At 43.9% G+C, this 18,382-nt stretch overlaps 2 protein-coding genes across 4 annotated transcripts in view; one reads left to right on the top strand and one right to left on the bottom strand.

Annotated features, from left to right (window-relative positions):
• Positions 1-217: 217 nt before the first annotated feature.
• bcl6aa (BCL6A transcription repressor a) lies at positions 218-7,603 on the bottom strand. Of its 3 annotated transcripts, none has more exons than XM_077015102.1 (9): positions 7,448-7,603; positions 4,578-4,749; positions 4,246-4,467; positions 3,162-4,124; positions 2,436-2,617; positions 2,062-2,229; positions 1,853-1,983; positions 1,418-1,555; positions 218-1,282 (listed from the first exon to the last, which is right to left on the bottom strand). In XM_077015102.1, exons 1-9 carry the CDS (start codon positions 7,476-7,478, stop codon positions 1,142-1,144), a joined length of 2,148 nt encoding a protein of 715 aa, XP_076871217.1. In that variant the 5' UTR covers positions 7,479-7,603; the 3' UTR covers positions 218-1,141. The 3 variants fall into 3 exon arrangements, with proteins under 3 accessions (XP_076871217.1, XP_076871216.1, XP_076871215.1); XM_077015101.1 differs by lacking the exon at positions 7,448-7,603 and adding an exon at positions 5,141-7,435 and having other exon boundaries at positions 2,062-2,184; XM_077015100.1 differs by lacking the exon at positions 7,448-7,603 and adding an exon at positions 5,141-7,434.
• Positions 7,604-7,849: 246 nt separating this feature from the next.
• Positions 7,850-18,382, top strand: part of lpp (LIM domain containing preferred translocation partner in lipoma) — a 162,657-nt gene continuing 152,124 nt past the window's right edge. The window contains exon 1 of the mRNA XM_077015103.1: positions 7,850-8,598. The gene's annotated coding sequence lies outside the window, so the exon portion shown is untranslated. The remainder of the gene's footprint in view (positions 8,599-18,382) is intronic.

Below are 18,382 nucleotides of genomic sequence, written 5' to 3'. Positions count from 1 at the left end.
CAGCGATGCTTTGCTGTTTGGTACATAAACTCAATACTTTTATTTTACATTCATACACCTATATAATACATTTAGCTTAATGCATTAAAAAAAGAAAAAGCCCAATCTCAAAATGAGTCCTGAAGATGTACAGCTCAAGCAATAAATGAATTTGCATTTTAGCTGTTTGAAAGTCAGTGGAAAGCATGTAGAAAACGGGCACACAGGGGAAAAGGTGACACTTTGACCTTATTGTACCTTAGAGCTGAGCTGAATGGAAAGGAATTCAGTCGCCATTGAGAAAGGCACCTTGAATACACAGTGTATATACAGACAGAGGGGAGCAGGGCATTGTAACCCTTTACTGTAGCTTCTAGTACAATGACAAAACTGTAAACCTTCACTTGCCAATAGAAATAAAAAACAATGTCACATTTATACAAATACAACTGAAGCAAAACCTCTTATTGGTCGTACCGTAGCAGTACCAGTTTTTTTAATGCATATTTTAATATTTAAAGATTGGTTCTGCCAGCAGAGAGCAATCTTGGGGATATAATTATGCATTGTCACAATGTTTATGCAATTAATTAGTGATTGTTTACCAGTAGCAACCCACCTCATGCATGTTTTTAACTGGACAGAGCAGCCATCATTCCCATAGACAAATAGAACCAATTCATATATTAAATGTAGTAATAGCCGATTTCCTTTTAAGAGAGGCCATTCAAATGTGGTGTAACCTGTACACGTACAAAAGCCAATGGACAATTCTATTACGCCACTGCCTTAAAATATACCAACCTTCAATTAAAATTCCCCCAATACGTTCAGAAAAGTACGTTTTGATATAAAATACTGTATTCTCAAAAACTGGATTTAAATGTTTTACATTCCATCCTATGTTTTTTTTCAACAAAATAAAGCTTTTGTAACTTACAGCTTAAAAACACGAACATTACTGTATATTTATATGCAAATATAAACAATAAAGTGACAAGAGACCATATGTGGTTCTATGTTCACATGTAGAGGAAACCCGTAGAAAGGCATTTAATGCCTAGATTTTTCTCTCTTTCTCCTCATCTGTTCGACACAGTGTGGCACTACAGTTCTGGATGATTGTTCAGTCAGGCTCAGGTCAGGACCAGCCTGGGTTTGCTCAGCACACCTTAGTGAGGTCAGTGGGCAGATCCGCTGACGTCCGATACTGGATCTTGGTGTTGGTGATGGCGCCGTGTTTCTGTCGAAGGTGCAGTCGTAGCTGACTCTTGTGGCGAAAGTGCAAGTTGCATTTCTCACACTGCAAGACAAAAAGAAGAAAAAATCGTTCTGTGCCAATTCTCTTTACAACACTGGAAATGTGCAGTGCACTTGTATGCTACATCAGACATTACTTTTCATTGCATCATAGGTAAAGTCCTGCATCAGGACTCACATGATAGGGCTTTTCTCCTGTGTGTATGCGCAGGTGACTCTTGAGTGTCTGGAGGTGGCGGAAGCGGGTCCCGCAGATCTCGCAGGGGTACGGCTTCTCCCCGGTGTGGATCAGCACGTGGGCACGCAGGTGAGCAACCTGGCAATCCAGCATTAGACCTTTAACTGCCAAGATTCCCAGTGGTGCTTCTAAAGCAATCCTCCGTTTACAGAAAATACGCATGTGTCCTGCATTTGTAGCCATTTAGCATTCTAACGTTTTAGAATGGCTTGAAATGTGTAGTTTAAAAGAAAGTTCGGCATCTTCTAGAACATACTTTAACAACTGTAATAATAGAAAAGCAAGCATTTGACAATCATAAAAACACTGGGAGTTCAGCCATACAGCTGAAGCCCTCGCGCCATTCTGTCCCGACATCAGGACACGAGGACGTACCTGGACAAACCGGGCCCCACAGGTCTCACACTTGTATGGCTTCTCTCCAGAGTGGATGCGCGTGTGGGTCTTAAGGTTGGCGGGCCGGTTGAACTGGGCACCACAGATGTTGCACCGGTACGGCTTCTCTCCTGCAAGAGGGAGCAGCTGCTGAGGTTCAGCTCTGGCGAGGAAGGAGTCCTGCTGGAGGAGCGGTGCCTGCTCCTTACCTGTGTGCACGGTCTTGTGGCTGGCCAGGTTCCCTTTGTAGCGAAAGGCCGCCTGGCACCGGTCGCATTTGTATGGCTTGTCGCTGTGTGCCTGCAGTGTGTGTCTCTTCAAGACCTCCTCCTCTGCAAATTTGGAGTCGCAGTCGTTACAAAAGTACGTACCGTTTTCTGCAAGGAAAATACATGTATAAAAATAATTAAAAATGAATCAAAAGGCAGAGATGAATGGTCATGCTCTTAATGACCAATTATGACCATCTTGACCAACTCGTGTGTGTGTGTGTGTGTGTGTGTGTGTGTGTGTGTGTGTGTGTGCGTGTACATGCCCACGCACGTACACACACGTGCACGCACACACATGTTGAATCACTCACCACAGCTGGAGTCCGAATACTCGGAGTGCAGTTCCGACATTTCCTCAGCCAGCCGTGAGCCGGGAGTGTTGGGGCAGACGTCTGTGTGCTGAGGGGACTGTGCACCACATGAGGTGCACTTTAAGTGGCTCATAAAGAGAGAAGAGTGGCCATCACTGTTCCTCTGAGACCCCTCCAGAGTTCTGCCAGGGAGAAACGGGAGGTTTATTATATATTTAAAAAAAATTAAAAAAAAACCACCCACACTGAAGCAAACAGCCCCTCCCCCGCCGGCATGCTCACACTCATTTTTAGGATATTTGATGAATTTCACACGTCCTGACTAAGAAGGCAAATCCTCACTGTGTCATAAGAGGATTGGAATGGATGAAGAAAAATTCAATCTGTGTTTATAGAGGAGGTGAGAGGGAGAGGACTGGGCACAGTTGTGCATGCTGCTGCTTAGGGGGGCTGCATGCCACAGCCAGATTTGGTACACCAAATCAACCTCGACAAAACAGCTTAGATCATGGATACCAGTATGAAGGATTGCGATGCCTGTGCGTACATATTTAGACAATGCACTCTGCCAGTTAGCATTGCACCCACTGGAGCTTTAATAAAATAAGGCTCTGACTCTTTTGTAGGCAGTCCTTCATTGAATTCAAGAGACCTGCACCAACATACATGCTTTAAAGCACATCGTCTTAATAATAATAATAATAATAAGTGGATGACTGTGCTCACCTGTTGATGATGTTGTTAAGCCGACTAGCTTGTGGAGCAGTGAAATCGTCCCTGTGGTCACTGATCTTTGTGTTGGAGGCCTGTGAGTCCAGGTGATCGGACTCGGAGGCTGGGGGGAAGGCAGGAAGTCCCATCCTCTGCTGGGGGTGCATCTCCAGGTCATGGGCGCCGCTCGCTTCCTCCTTGCTACTCTGGTTGAGCACGATGAATTTGTACTTTTTCCAGTTCCGAGCTTTAGGGTCTTGCGTGCCCTGCGGAGTCAGAGTCTGTGACGCGTGCGACAGGGCGGCGTTCTTGCTGCTGCTGGACTCGGTGGGCGAGTTGGGCTGGCAGTCGGACTTGAGAGGGCTCTGTGGGCTGCTCATTAGGGCCTTGCGTGCGCTGGAGGCCATGGAGTAGTGCTGCTGGCTCAGGTCCTCCTCAGACAGAGGCCCACGCTCTTGGCCGGGCTCCCTCTGCTGGTCGTGGGCGGAACTGGCCGGGCCGTGCTTCCGCGAGCTCATCCCCATGGACTGCACCAAGCCCTCCAGGCTCTCCCTCTTCAGTTCCTCGTTCCTCGCCAGCTCCCGCGAGGCATGGGAACCCATGTGGCAGGCGCTGGGCGGCACGCCCGCGGCGGCACGGGCATAGTCCACCAGAACCGGGCCGTCGGGCGGCGAGCAGTGCTTGTGCTGGATCACGCCTCCTTTGGAGAAATCGGGAAAAGCGCTTTTGGCGTCAGTCAGCTTGCAGAGCGGGAAGGGGAAACCCTGCATGGGGAACTGGCCGTAAAGATGGTAGGAGCTGCTGGCAGTGTTGACTCCATTGAAGATGCTTGCAGCGTAAGGCCGTCCGTCTCGGAAAGGGACTGAACGCCCAGAGACGTTCTCCAACATCTCATGGGGCCTGAAGCCATGAACATCTTGAGGTAAAATCAGAGGGCTGACCAGATAGTCCTCCCTGGGCAGCTTCATGGACGAGTCACTGCAGGAAAACAAACAAATCTGTATTTGTTGATGCACAATATCCATATACTATAAAAATGCTGCACTTTATTCTGCGCCACTAGTAAAGTGACACCGTTCTTGATGCCTATATGATGTACCTGGATTTAATGAATCTGTGGCACGTGTCGACGACATGGTCCATCTGTAGGTAGATGGCCGTGTTCATGATGGCCATGATGAGACTCTCCTTCAGCGCAAGACGCGACGTGTACATGAACTCAAGGAGGATCGCAAAGCCTTCTGGGTCCACCTTCGGGTCGAGGCTGATCGCGTTTAGGTTGCACTTTAGTGAGTCAGTGAAAATCGTGTAGAAGAGACCACTGCAGAGAGAGGAGCACGTGAGCACAGAACTTTTAGGACAGGCGTTCTCCCTACAGCATCCACGAGGAACATGTGGAACAGTGTTTTTATAACAAAGCTGGAGGTGCACCTGCATGCCATGAGCACGGTTTTGTGAGCGCGGAACTGTTGCCTGTTCACCAGGATGGTGACGTCTGTCAGGATGTCCCGGCTACGCATCCTGTTCAGGTTGAGCAGGACGTCGCTGGCATGGCGCGTGAACTGGATGCAGCTGTCTGCTGCACAAGACATTTTGTCAAGATCTGTAAAGAGACACCATCCAGTTTAAGAATACCACTGGGAATATAACCCCCTCCCCATTCCTGCATTTAATGTAATTAAGAGAAACATTACAAACTGGATACCGTGTTTGTTAGCCTGGATTTTACCACGGTGAAACCAAATGTAATAGAAGCAGAATAATACGTTATTACTAATCAACTAACGAAGAGTACTTAAATAGACCAAGTGACATCCACAATGTTATGTACTGCCATGAGGCGGCGCCAAATGACAGCGAAAGTACAAATAAATAAATAAATCGATAAGACCGCGGTTTCTAAGAGTAGTCATGTAGTTATGAAAAATGTTTTATTGGACTTTGTGTAAACAAAAAACAAACAAACAAACAAAAACAAATGAGTGAGGACGTACCGCATATATAGTCTGCATCCCTTAAAGATTTCTGTTTTATGTCATATTTCAGCCATGTACGACATGCTTTTAGGTACGTTATGGTTCTCTTGATATGAGTCAGTATTTGCCACCACGAGTCCATTGTATATTAACAACTTCATGTCATTAAGGTGCAGTTTTAGTGATCGTTACTACAGGTATTGGTGTGGAAGGTCTTATAGGAAACTTTCCACCAAATCAGAAAATCGGCTTCCTTTCATCTTAACTGTGCCGTCAAATGCGTTGCCAAATGGCCAACAATTTACGACTATACTTACACAGTGCACATTTCTTACATGTTGAACATTTTGTATCAGCATCAAGATTCCTTTAGCGTGTGGAAGCGCGTGACGGTGTCCGCTCACTAACCCACATTCGGAGCGCGCGCGCTTGGGAAGGGCCATGCATAGTGATGAAACTTCTTAAAAACCAGGAAAACTGATTTTTCAGAGGAATAAAGAACATTCCTTATGTTGCATTTTGAGAGTGGCTTCATGCAATTTTGAAATATCATTTTTAAATAATACATTTTAGAAAAACATCGGGCACTTCGCCAGATTTCATATTCTTTGGGACGCTTTCCCAGTTCCTGTCTTCAGTTCAAATAGTGTTCCCCAAATTAGCAGGACCACCTTCAGTCGTTTCAAAACAATGTTTTCTTGTAGGTTACGACCACAATATGTCATCAAGAGACTAATGTTCTAGAAAAGTATCACTTCTTTGCCATGACGCTAAGTAATCGGTTAAACCATCAAGAAAGAAAACATCGGTAAAATGTATTTATTGCGTGTTTCGCTCAAACATACCAACAGTTTAAGAAAAGTTGTTTCAAATCACAAATACAGGTACTGAACGCTCCGAAAATGTAAAACAATACGTGTTTTATGCATTATTTTAAAGCGTGTTCTCATCTGTAAGATCAAGTTAGGTCAAGTCATTTCTGGTATTTGAATTTTCAAAAAATATATATATCCTGTGTCCACCGCATGACCTACTTTGATGAACTGCTTGTAACCTAACACACAACTTTGCTCACTCCAGGGATAGCGTGTGCAGCGCTCCAGAACACGCGAACATCTCACACAGATTTATGACCCTCTTGCTAAATGCCAAAGTCTGGTGAAGGAGCAATCGCTCGTTTCATACATTATACAAATACGTCTCGTGGCATTTGGATATTTACACATGATTCTGAACACTGTCAGCAATAAGAATATCGGACTGCACAAACTTTGCTGAAGCCTTTAATAAGCTCATTGGAGTGTCAAAATGTATCACCCATGCCTGTCTAAATAGAGCGAGAAACAGTAGCCTACGCATAACTGTAACTTAACACCGTCCTGGAACGACGTGAACTGTTGCACGAAAGTGACGCTTCCACGTAAACTTTTAGACATTTTGCGTTTTTACGCGTTTCACGCATAATCTCAAATGACGTCTCATTCAAGCAACAGGTTGGATGAAGCGTCCTTCACGATGCGTGCCTACGGCTTCAGAGCACGCGCGCTTGCACACAGGGGTTCGGAGCTCGTGCGCGAAGCCCACTGAACCCAGCAGCAAAGTGGGAAAAGCTCAACGCTCCTGTTATGAAGGCTGAACAGGGTGTTAGCGCAAGGACAACGCCAAGAGCTGTGTTATCAGTACCCGCCCGCCCCGGACGGTCCTGACACTTCTGAAGTGTATCATTTAATATAAAACAGATGTGCCATAAAACTAATAGAAACTACACCGGAATAAAATAAAACTATACAGCAGAAAAGCACAGCCTGAGTCTTAAATAAGGCACTTTGCTTATTAGTCTAATCGCTCGTGCTTGGACGAGGCATCAGCCTGTTTCGCAAAAAAAATGTGAGCCGACGACCCCAGCAGTAGCACCAATGGTTCTACCTTATAAGCGAGCAAACACGTATTATTTATAACTGCTGTTAAGTTCGGGCGACTTAGTTAATCCTCTCGTTCGGACCGCCTTCGTGAAACACACAACACGTCAACCGTTTTAGCTGCATGCACACCGTGGTCGACAATCCCGTCTCGGCCGAAGCCGAATACCCGCAGCGATACGGAACCAACAAGGCGGTCTCCTGCTGCATCTGTCAAGTGTACCAGAACCAGCAGCCAAAGCTCACAGGAGATCACCACTCAACTACAGCTCAACAGTGCACAACAACTTTAAAATCACACAAAAATAAACATTTATAAACGATGCGCTATGAAGCATATATTTTGCGTGGATCGCAGCAGCAACACGCCAGATTAGTGAGGAAAAGAAGAATAAAAAAAAATCACCTGGTAGTGCTTTCCTAGAAACTTCTTGCATCACCACTTCTAAGAACCCCTGTTCTAAGAATCAGGAGAGCTCAATTCTCGGAATTTGAGCTTGTGACCGTACCATTTCAAGAGGGCGGGGGTGTGTACTGTTTTAATGTACGCTGTTATTTTTTTATCTTGACCGACGTTTTTTAGGCGTACGACCAAATATAACCATTTAATGTTGATTCGAACGTATTTGAAATTTAGATGCTTCCGGAGAATACAATATTTTGTTATAAATGGTGTGAGTGAGCGGTTTGAAATATCCATAGGTACCTTTGGTTTGGATTCTCCCAGACGGAGACGGTCACGTGGGCCTGAAAAGCTGGCAACGTAACCAGCGTCTTTAGCCCAGCCTCAAAATACTCAGAACTAATTTGCTATTCCATGACACAAGCAACCCGTCCACTCTGCCTTTCCCTGCGCTAAACCCACGACGTAACCTATGCAGAACATATCTGGAGCGCTCACTCACACGGACAAGCTTGCTAAGCTTATCTGTCTTTTCATTTATTACTATTAATAATACTCATTTTGTTCCGGCGATGCCTTTTGACGTTCCAGTTGTCGTTCATCCTTTCCACGGATTGCTGAGCAGGGTTTGTTTGAACGGGATTATTTATGAACGCTCGAGACATTGAGACTGTATTTCACATCTGGACGCTTTGATTTATAAGCTGCTTTCATTTGAAGTCTCCGCTCACGCGCCTCTTGGGCTTTATGAACGTGTTTAATAACGCGCGTGGCTTTACACCATAGTGGACGTGTGGACACACACTGTGTCCCATACACCTCAACTATGTCCACGCGGTTCGGTAATTACACTTGTTATAACGTTGCTATTCGTTTATTTTCATTTTTTAAACCAGTGACCTTTTTAAAACTTTAGATCTCTTCTACTTTGGTGTGTATACAGCGGCTGTACTATGTCGACACCGGTGCGGATCCAGTTGCAGCTGAGCTGCGTAACATCTGCTTAAATATGCCCGCCGCCTTGTTCACACTTGACCCGAGCGAGCCGAACCTGCAAGCGATGCAACTTTGAAGGCTTGTTGATTTAATTGGGCTCCAACATGCAGCCCGACTGGCTCCTCGATGTTAGTCGCACGTGATAAAGACTCTACCAGGTATTTATTCGTAATCGTGTCCAAAGGTGATTTCTATAGGCCCCACGACGTGCTAGAAAGTCACGGTTGACACTGCATACGTCTTTTTTTGTGGTATAAATCTATCTAGATTATTGTGAAAAGATGACATTTCAAACAAGCTGTGACCGCACTGCGCGAGAATCGAGCATATTAATCCTAATCCTAATCGATTGGGTCCATGTGGTCGTCATGTTACGGAACACTGCGGTACCAGTATGTGTTCTGTCTTCACTTAAATACGGCGGTGAAGATCAACCAGCTTTCTTCTGCGTGTTTCAGGTTGTCACTTCACCGTCTGCGTTAGAGGGATTTGCACTTAAATTGGTCCAATGAAGTTGCTGTTATTATTATTATTTTATTAATAATAAACAATATTATTATTATTATTCTAGTACTGCGCCTTAACGGCCAGCTCCGTTAGTCTTTAGTTTCCTTTTGTTAGGCAAGCTCGAAATGTCACAGGTTTCGCAGGCCTGTAAAAAACAACACAAAACAAAAAAACCCCAATAACTGGAAGGCCACGATACTGCGCAAGCGGGTTGACATGTGTGTGATCACTGAGGTGACCCTGTTCTTACCTGACCCAGAACCTTAACTAGTGGTGTTACACCAGCTCATGGAGCGGGACGTTTCCCCAACCTGCTGTTGGGCCCAAAGTTTTCAAGTTTAGAACCACAGACTGGCAACGGTGTCCCTGTGTGTGTCCGTCAAGTACTTAAACCGCCTTCCTATGTTTAAAACACTGATGCTGCGACTTGCAATATACGACAAGTTACACACATTTGTTGAATTTAACCCGACTTCAGTCTATTGGCTTTTACTAGATAGGGAAGCATATTTAAACGACAGACCAAGATCGTGCGCAGGCTGCCGTAGGCTAACGGGAGTTTCTCTAAACGGCTCGGCTGTTGACAGTGAAGCGCGATGTTTGTCGTGATATTCACGTGCTGCTCTTTATCACTATTACTTAAGCATTAGGGGCTTACGCTGCAAGCACTTTACAATTATCTTTTCGATAAGCAGGTTGGACAGATAAGCTGGCTCAATTTATTTACTTATTTCTATTAAATGTAGAAACAATTGTAATACAGAAAAAAATCATCTTTGAGCTGCATTATTTGGCACGTGGGTTTTTTCATGTTGTTGTTGTTTTGATTGCGCGCATATATTTCTAGTCTCGGGCTTGTGTGCTGGGAGAGAGGTTAGTCTCTTGTTTTGTAATTTGAGTAGTCTGCAGTTCATGTTGGTCCAGTATTTATGTCTGCAATTTACACATACTTACAGGTTCAGAAAAGTAATGCCATGTGCCACTTCTTAAAATGTCATGCATAATTCTATCTATGAAAAAAGTTTTTAATAAGCTTCCCACTGTTATTAAATATATGTATTTATGTAAACTCATTATTTTTGTAGCTGTATTTTTACACTGAAATTAATATGTAGTGATATAATAAAATGTTTGTATCTAACCTTATTTCAGCTATTTTGGTTTGGTGTGTTAAAACCAGCTTTTGATTCCAGTCTATGTCCTGAATTATGTCCATATTTCTTCCACTATATTTATCTTTTTCAGCGAGTATGGTATGGCAGTATGTGGCTCTGTACTCTAAAGCCTAATTTAATCAAGTGGTAACTGAATGGTACTTTTGATTACTAAATGAGAACACACACACACAGATCCATTTTTCATAAAACATTTGATCTGAGTAAAAATAAGAAAGTGGTGCATGGAATATGGAAACATTGAACTGATGTAAGGATCTCTGTCGAATGATTAAAATCATTTTTAATAATTAATTTATTCCGGTTTTCCACTGCCTTCACATATAATAAAGCAAGTGCAAGGCAAGCCCCTTGAAGACATGACCTGTTGAACATGTGCCGATTATGCAAGCCAAACTCATATGTACTGTTTCTGTTAACCTCCACTGAGCTGGATGAGTGGTTGTGTCTGCACTCATCCTGGTAACTCCACACCCTCCCTCCGCACCTCCTCTCCCTCCCTCCGCACCTCCTCTCCCTCCCTCCGCACCTCCACACCCTCCCTCCGCACCTCCTCACCCTCCCTCCGCACCTCCACACCCTCCCTCCGCACCTCCACACCCTCCCTCCGCACCTCCTCACCCTCCCTCCGCACCTCCACACCCTCCCTCCGCACCTCCACACCCTCCCTCCGCACCTTCTCTCCCTCCCTCCGCACCTCCTCACCCTCCCTCCGCACCTCCACACCCTCCCTCCGCACCTCCACACCCTCCCTCCGCACCTCCTCTCCCTCCCTCCGCACCTCCACACCCTCCCTCCGCACCTCCTCTCCCTCCCTCCGCACCTCCTCACCCTCCCTCCGCACCTCCTCCGCTATATGGGGAGTACTTGCAGACCTGTGGGGGAAATTGAAATTTACAATGACATTCTCTCATTATCCCCATTTGAAACAACAGACTTTTAAAGCAACTCTGTATTAAGTAACCACTTGACTTGTTTGTGGAGTGCTTAGTATGAGAGAGCATGAATTTTTGTTGCATTAAATGATTTTTTTAAATTAAAATGTAAATTATCTCTATATTAAATAGTTAGTACTTTTATTGTTAAGTGTTAATTAACACATACATTAACTAAATCAAAACCAAGGCTGGTGTGTGTCCTGTGATATGGGAGGTAAAACATTTTATGAAAAACCTTTTTCAAATGCATTTTTCTGTGCACATTAAGTTACTCGAAGGCTAAAGTGTCCCCACTGATGATGAGGATGTCTCACATGGGTGCTTCCTCTCTGTTCAGTGTGTCACCTGTAGCGTAAACAAGGCCAAGTGCTCGAACAGTGAAGCCAGTGGCTGCTGGCTTCATGGTTTGTAGATGAGACCTGAGTGCTTGTCAGATCTAAATGTGCCTCCTCTCCCGTATAATCTTTTTGAGTCAGCTCTCTTGCATTAAAATAAAAATGTTTGTATAGCCTCCCTCAAAATGTAACTGTAATCAATTGAGATTTTAATAGAGCTTATTGCTTATTGTAGAGCAGAGCTACCAGTGTGGGTGGGCAACAGCTGTGCATTCCTCGTCCAGTGTATGTAAAACATGACTCCGTGTTTGCAAGAAAAGGGCCACCGAGCAGCGGAGTGTGTCACACGCAGAGAGGAGAATGCTAACCGAGGCTCGCCCCACCCTGCTGTAGCGGCCTGGTGCAGAACGCAGGCCCTGGACTGGGAGACTGGCTGCTCCTTTCCAGTGAAACCTCCAGCAGCTGTGCTCCCCGCGGGGCCTTGCACGTCCGGAGGTGAAGCTAGAAACAACCAGTGGTGTCCCTGCTCCGTCAGGCCACTGACCAGGGCTTTCCCTACTGGGCACACTGGGTCGTGCGTTTCGTCTCTGTGTCAACAAAATTATGCTGACATTAGAAGGTGGCTTTTGCATGTTTATTATGTGAAAAATATCAGTGTACAACATGAGCTGTCCATGGCATGAAAATACAACGCAGAATTTCTTGCATGCATTTGTAAGTTTAAGCCACAGTCATGGATTTACAGCAAGGTGGCAAAGCTTGACACGAGTCATTTGAACCGCTCTAGAGTCGGGAACAATACTCGGGCTTCATGGGACAGTATAAAGGACATTTTGAAGCACAAATGGAATATGTTTTTATTACCTCATTTTGCTATAATAGCGTGGGAGTTGTTAACAGATAACATGTTTACTGTAAACAGTGCAGTATAAACTGAGGTGTTTACAACACCTTTATAAACTTACAGCAATTCTATCAGTCATTTATCTTGGCTTCCAACAGTTTTTGCTGTTTTTATTATCATTAATATTTCTAATATTTATTCACTATTCACATACATTTTTGCAGTGATAGAGTAGTTATGGAAGGGTTGTTTGAAATTCTTCTATGGGCGCTGAACTGTATAACTTCTCATTTGAAACTTCTAAGCTTGTCTTCTTATCAAACCCGCCATGAGAGGAATTCTACTCTTGTAAACTGACCTCACTTTCTGTTGCCTTTTTCAGCTCTCCACCCTCAAGAATTTATTTGGCCTAAAATCAGAAACCGAAAGTAGTTTCATTGCCTCATGAAGTCCTGCGCATCTGTTTTAGAATGACTGATATTACAGCTTAGCAGGTTTTTGAATCATCAAATGAAACCTTTGATTAGAAATCAAGACTTTATTAGTAATTTTTCTCAACCCAGACAGATGAACAGCCTCACGCAATCACATTCTCATTTTGACCAGTTATTCTATTAATCACAATAGTGAAACACTGGATCCTTTTTTTTTACAAGGTTCTACTGCCAACCTATAAACATTTTGAGAAAGGAGCTAAACAAATTAAAGCCATGGAGTCTATAGCAGCCAATGGTCCAACTGGTAAGACTGTTCTCACCAGCAAAAAGGAGTCAAATCACCTGGTTTCCTTCATGTCCCTGGAGACATACATATTACATTTATTCAAACACACTCTTATGCATTAGGACTTTGACTGCTTCAAACACTGACCTTAAGTTGGTGTGTGCGCATGTCTTTTGGGGTGTGTGTGTGTGAGTGTGTGTGTGTTTTTGTTAAACACATTAAGTGCAACTCTTTATTTAGGATGAGTTCCTTTCGAAAATGCTTTTGTGTTTCCATAATAGGATGTAAGAAATGTTACTTGATATAATGTTATAGATAGATTACAGAAGTGGTCTTTTTTCAACACTAAATCCATAAAACATAAAACTTGCAGTATATCTCATATTATGATCTATGCATTTATTTCACCCACCTATTTGCATTTGGCATCTTACAGTAGTAAAGTATGTTGTCAAGAGTTCAGGTAAGAAAGACAGGAAGTCAGGCTCTAAAAATAGAGTCTGCTACTCTGCTACCATGAGCTGCATTGTATTGTGGGGGCTGATTTTTATGGAGCAGTTATAGAGCAGTGCACGCGCCTCCTCTGGTTTTTGCGCTGGCTTTTGCTCTGTCTTTGATGGGTTATTGCAGCAGCAGTCCTTGACATCTTGAATATCTGCGACTGGAGTGATGACAGCCGTCCGCGTGCAGCATAATTTTACCAGAAAACCATATAAAATGCTGGGTGGTTTGGGACGTGAGAGAAGTTCTCCACTTTCTCCTGCTTAACACCAATTGACCTAGTTTGTTGTGTTGCCTGAAGCAAACTGAATCAACTTTATAAATTGTTTGTCTTTGACCAACAAATTTATTACTCTTTCACTGATCTCTCATGAGCAGGCTGAATTAAAGGAAATATCGAAACCAGAACCGCAGACATTAAGTGTCTTGAAAACTGTTGTCTACAAGCTTTCCCTGCGGGTAACCTTTTCAGGTCATGTAATTGCTTATATTAAACTCTTAATGATCCTTAATGTCAGTATATACAGGTTCTTTGACGTTTAGCTACTGGTGAGACTAATTGTTAAGTTAGGTTTATAGAATAAGATCCAATGACCTCTTCTCAACCCTTAATAGAAAATAAAAGGGTAATGAGGTAGTGGCTACTCTAAAAATAATAATAATAAATTAGGAAGACTTTATGGGAAGGAACCCTAACTAAGTATTAAGGAGTAAAGGTTTTCAACTCCTCATGGACAGACATATTTTCTTAACCTTCCTGCTCCGACTCGTCATAATTAGAAAGGAGGAGAATATCCCCACTGGAATTGCCCGTTTGGATCTACCCGTTTGGATCAGGCGTCCCAGTAAAAAAAAACACCCCAGGCATTCACAAACCAACAGGGAAGAACTTCTCTGAAATAATTAAAGCCCTGCTTCTCAACAATCTCCATATAATGGCAAATAAAAAGCATGCAGCTCCAAAACAAAGAGCAGCGTCAACTTTATTTCAGTCCACTCGGGGGGTATTTAGGACGCTCCTGCAAAAGGATGCATAATACATAGGCCTAGAGCATCCAGGGGTTTCTAGAGAGGTGTGTATTTTACCCCGGCCCCCTGCAGTGCCCAGCTACACGCAAATGAGATAATTACAGCGAAACCTTGGAAATATTACCCAGGCAGTTCCCCATAAAAATAAGTGACCCATTTAGACAAAAGGATAGAAAATGTGAAGGAGGGGTGAGGTGGTAGAGAAACCTTGATCGGTCATCCGTGAGATTTTGTTTCGTTAGATGAGCGCTTAAGTGTTACTGAGCAACAGGCTGAGGTAGCTCCAGGTGACATCACAGAGCTCCTCCATGGTAACACCCCCCCAGGAGACGTAGCTGAAAAGGCAGTGGCCCAGCTTGGACTAATGAGAGCTGGTGTTGTCCTGGATTACGCTTATCTTACCAATATTGCCAATCTGGTTGATTATAAGATTAAGATGCTCCCTTTGTTGTTTCTCTTTGTGAATATTTTTATGACTTAGGATTCTTTTTAGTACTGAAGGAATGTTGGCTGCATCGTTAGCTGCTTACAGTACTCTGTGTCAGAGGCAGTGATGTTAACAGCAGCGGTTGGACAGAAATAAGCAGTTTCAGAGTTCCTAATAGGGATTCTCAACAACAACAAAATGTTTTTCAAAATTGTAAATATGGTGCTGAATTAGTTGCTGTTGAGTAGTTGCCATTAAGAGGTTGAGTAGCAGATACTGTTCCACAGTTCCTTTCTCTCTCTCTCTCTCTCTCTCTCTCTCTCTCTCTCTCTCTCTCTCTCTCTCTCTCTCTCACTCTATCTGTCTTTTAAAACATGAACGGCAAAAAATGTCCCCTCATTTTAGAGCAAATTTTTTTGCGAGCTTCAGCTTTCGTTGTCAGTGAAGACTTGAACCGGCCATGTTTGGCAGAGAAATGATGCAACCTCACTGTAATGTGGTGCGGATCTGCTGTTGGCGAGCACTCCGTGGCCCTCTCAGTTCCTCTTTAAAAAGTATTAACTCTGAAGGAGGTTTTTCCTCCCTCTGTGTCTGTAGGGGACTGGAGCATGGGTCCTAACTGTTTTTCATGTCAGAAACTTAATGCTCAGTTCAGGCTCCTGTCATGGTGTTACTGTCACACGCCTAGCCTGGCTAGCCTAGCTTGTCTTTTTTTTGTTTTTGTGGTTGGTTTCGTTGTAAAGCAGGCCACCACTGTTTAAATATTGCTCACGGACCCCGTGAGTCCTTCAACGCAGATCAAAACAGCCTGTTTTATTATGGGTTGATTTAGACGCTAGCTTAGAGAAGAAAGACATCGGAACATGACCTGGCAAAGTTAGAATGCCTAAAGGATTGTTGCATCATGAAAGAGAAACAATGTAACAAACCCGGTCGTCTTGGATATGAAGTGTGAGGAGAATCATGGTGGTTTAGTGGTTTAGTAGACAGCATTAATTTCACAGAACACCATAGAAATATTGCTCACTAATATCATAGAAATAGTGCTCACTAACCTTTAATAACAACACCATGGAAATAGTGGTCACTAACATAAAACCATAGAAATAGTGCTCACTAACCTATAATAAGACGTTCATAAGTTGTAGCAGTAATGGTCACCCCAATGTGTGCCACATGTATGCAATATTCATCTGTGGAACTGCAAAATAAATACAAAACATGAATCTATGTGACAGAAAGGCATTTGTAGGTGACATTTTTTGGTTGCTGTTTGAGGTTTCTGAAACCTTTGTGTCGATGAAATTTTTAACCAAACTCTTATAGATGAAATTGTGGTCAGATGATTCAGAGAACATGATGTGCTGATCTGAAGTGTTCTTGGTACCCCGATCGATAAAATCTATTACCCCGATAGTGAAAGTGCACTTTGTGCACTGCTGTCGGTGATGAAAGGATGCCTGTGAGTGTCAGTGGCGTTATCAGTCAGCCTTCTACCTGTTTTTCTCACACTGACATGCTTTTATGCATATGTGGAAGGTGATGGGAGATGTATTTCTGAGCTCCTCAGATCATCACAGGCGTCTCTTTTCTGAGCCGTGTAAGACAGAAACGCACCCCAGTGAAGAAGCGCGTGCTGAATCAGAGAAGCGTTGGCTGCCTATCAACTCCACGTCACCTGGCTTTGCAGGTCAGAGACTGCAGTGCCTTCTCGTGATGACGCGGTAGGAAAACCAAACACGCGGTCTTCTGTCCTCGCCAGAAACGATATGAAAACACCACCTCAGCATACGCGCACAGAACTGTAGCGTGTGTCTAGAGAGCACCAGAGCTGGAAAGCAGGTAGGAGTGAGTTGTCCTCTCAGTGTGAGTCATGGTTAGCCATCTGATGAGGTGTGAACCCCCCCTACACAGTTCACCTCTGGCATAAACACTACAGCCCTGAGCGTGCTGACCTAACACGCACTGACACACACCAGCATTCTAATGATGACAGCGGGGTTTGTTGCAGAATGTTGGGTCAGTGTGCTCTGGACTTCAGGGTCAAAGTTCATATCAACACTATTCATCTCAGCTCGGAGAAAGGCTAGATTTTTTGTTTATGTTTGTTTGTTTGTTTTCAAGCACTTAAGTATTTATCAGCAGCCAATATGTAACTCATTATATTGATCTCGTTTGGTTCATACGAGCACGTCTTGAGCTTATTATGGGATTTCAATAAGAGCTCTGTGTTTTTCTCTCTCTCTCTCTCTCTCTTGAGTGTGTCTGGGGGAAGATAGCAAGGTCATGTCAGGTTTAGTGAGTTCTCAGAGAGCAGGTGGTGGTGGCGGAGGTGGAGGAGATAGCGCTGCAGGATGGAGAGACCACACACACTCACCATCTTCAGACAGAGGCCTGATGTGAAGCTGGCATGTTAACGCCACCCACACGGTTTTGCTCCCCTTTGTCTTGGTGGCAGGAGCATGAGGACTCCTGCGGTCTGGCCTGGTGTTTGTCTTGCAACCCACTCGCGTCCTCTCTGCCATTTCTTGAACTTTCTCGCAAGCAGGCATCAGCTGAAGGCCTTGCTTGAAAACGTGAGTGCTTACTTGGGTGCTCGCGTGTGTTTGTTCTTTGGTAAGACATATTTCAGAGCTTCTATTAGCATGTCTGAAGCTGACATAAGCACAATGATCATGAGTGTGGCATTGGCTGCCCCATCGTGTGCGATTTTGACATATCAGCCAGGGCTTTCCTGTATGTGCACTAGTGAGTGACGTAGTGAATGCTCAGTGCATATGGAAAATAATGCAGTATTGTTTTTAAATCAACAAAATGAATCACCATTTAACGAGAGTTCTTCCAGGCTTAATCCAGATTTAATCTCCTTAATAGGCCTCGCAATAATCATAATCATCTTCAATGTAAAGGCTTTTAGGTCATGTAAGGACTTTTAGTGAGGTGAATGTACTTAAGTTTAGTCATGTGTCTTTGTGGCAGGTTTATGAGCAGGGCAGTAAGAGATGAAACACTAGTGTAGATCAGGAGAATCCTGGTTGAGACTGCCCTCTTGTATCTAGTCGTCCTCCTGTTTTTTAAATAAAGTTCTTGCGCCATTTTTCACTTGTGAAAATCATGACTACATAGTGTGTTCACTGGGCTTGTTGTCTTTACCTGTAAGCCCCGAGGGCACAAAGGCGTGGTGCGATGCATTTCTGAGGGAGGAAGAGCACCACACCGTACTCACCGTCATACGCCTGACAGTTGTACTGACACCCCGTAGATGTGAGACACCATCTCACAACCATGCTATTATTACACTGTTTTAGTCATACACTGTTCTTGTACAGCACAATCTACGTCTCTGACATAATGCCCATTGTAATAGCTCATTGACACATTTCAGTCTGCTGCCAAGGCATCAGTGAAATACATCCACAGAGGAATGGAAACCACTAGAGCACACCCACCCTTTCACAAGAAA

Source organism: Brachyhypopomus gauderio, chromosome 8, assembly GCF_052324685.1.
Source record: "Brachyhypopomus gauderio isolate BG-103 chromosome 8, BGAUD_0.2, whole genome shotgun sequence".
Taxonomy (NCBI): Eukaryota; Metazoa; Chordata; class Actinopteri; order Gymnotiformes; family Hypopomidae; genus Brachyhypopomus; species Brachyhypopomus gauderio.
Note: the sequence above shows the minus strand (reverse complement) of the source record. Positions and strands in the feature narration are given on the sequence as shown.

Bases quoted from the DNA above. Each gene is read 5' to 3' on its own strand.
- bcl6aa (XM_077015100.1), bottom strand. From the start codon at position 5,264: ATGGACTCGTGGTGGCAAATACTGACTCATATCAAGAGAACCATAACG. The intron at 1,984-2,061 runs GTAAGGAGCAGG...TCCCTCTTGCAG, and splicing joins CCACAAGACCGTGCACACAG to GAGAGAAGCCGTACCGGTGC. The intron at 1,283-1,417 runs GTGAGTCCTGAT...TTTGTCTTGCAG, and splicing joins CAGGAGAAAAGCCCTATCAT to TGTGAGAAATGCAACTTGCA.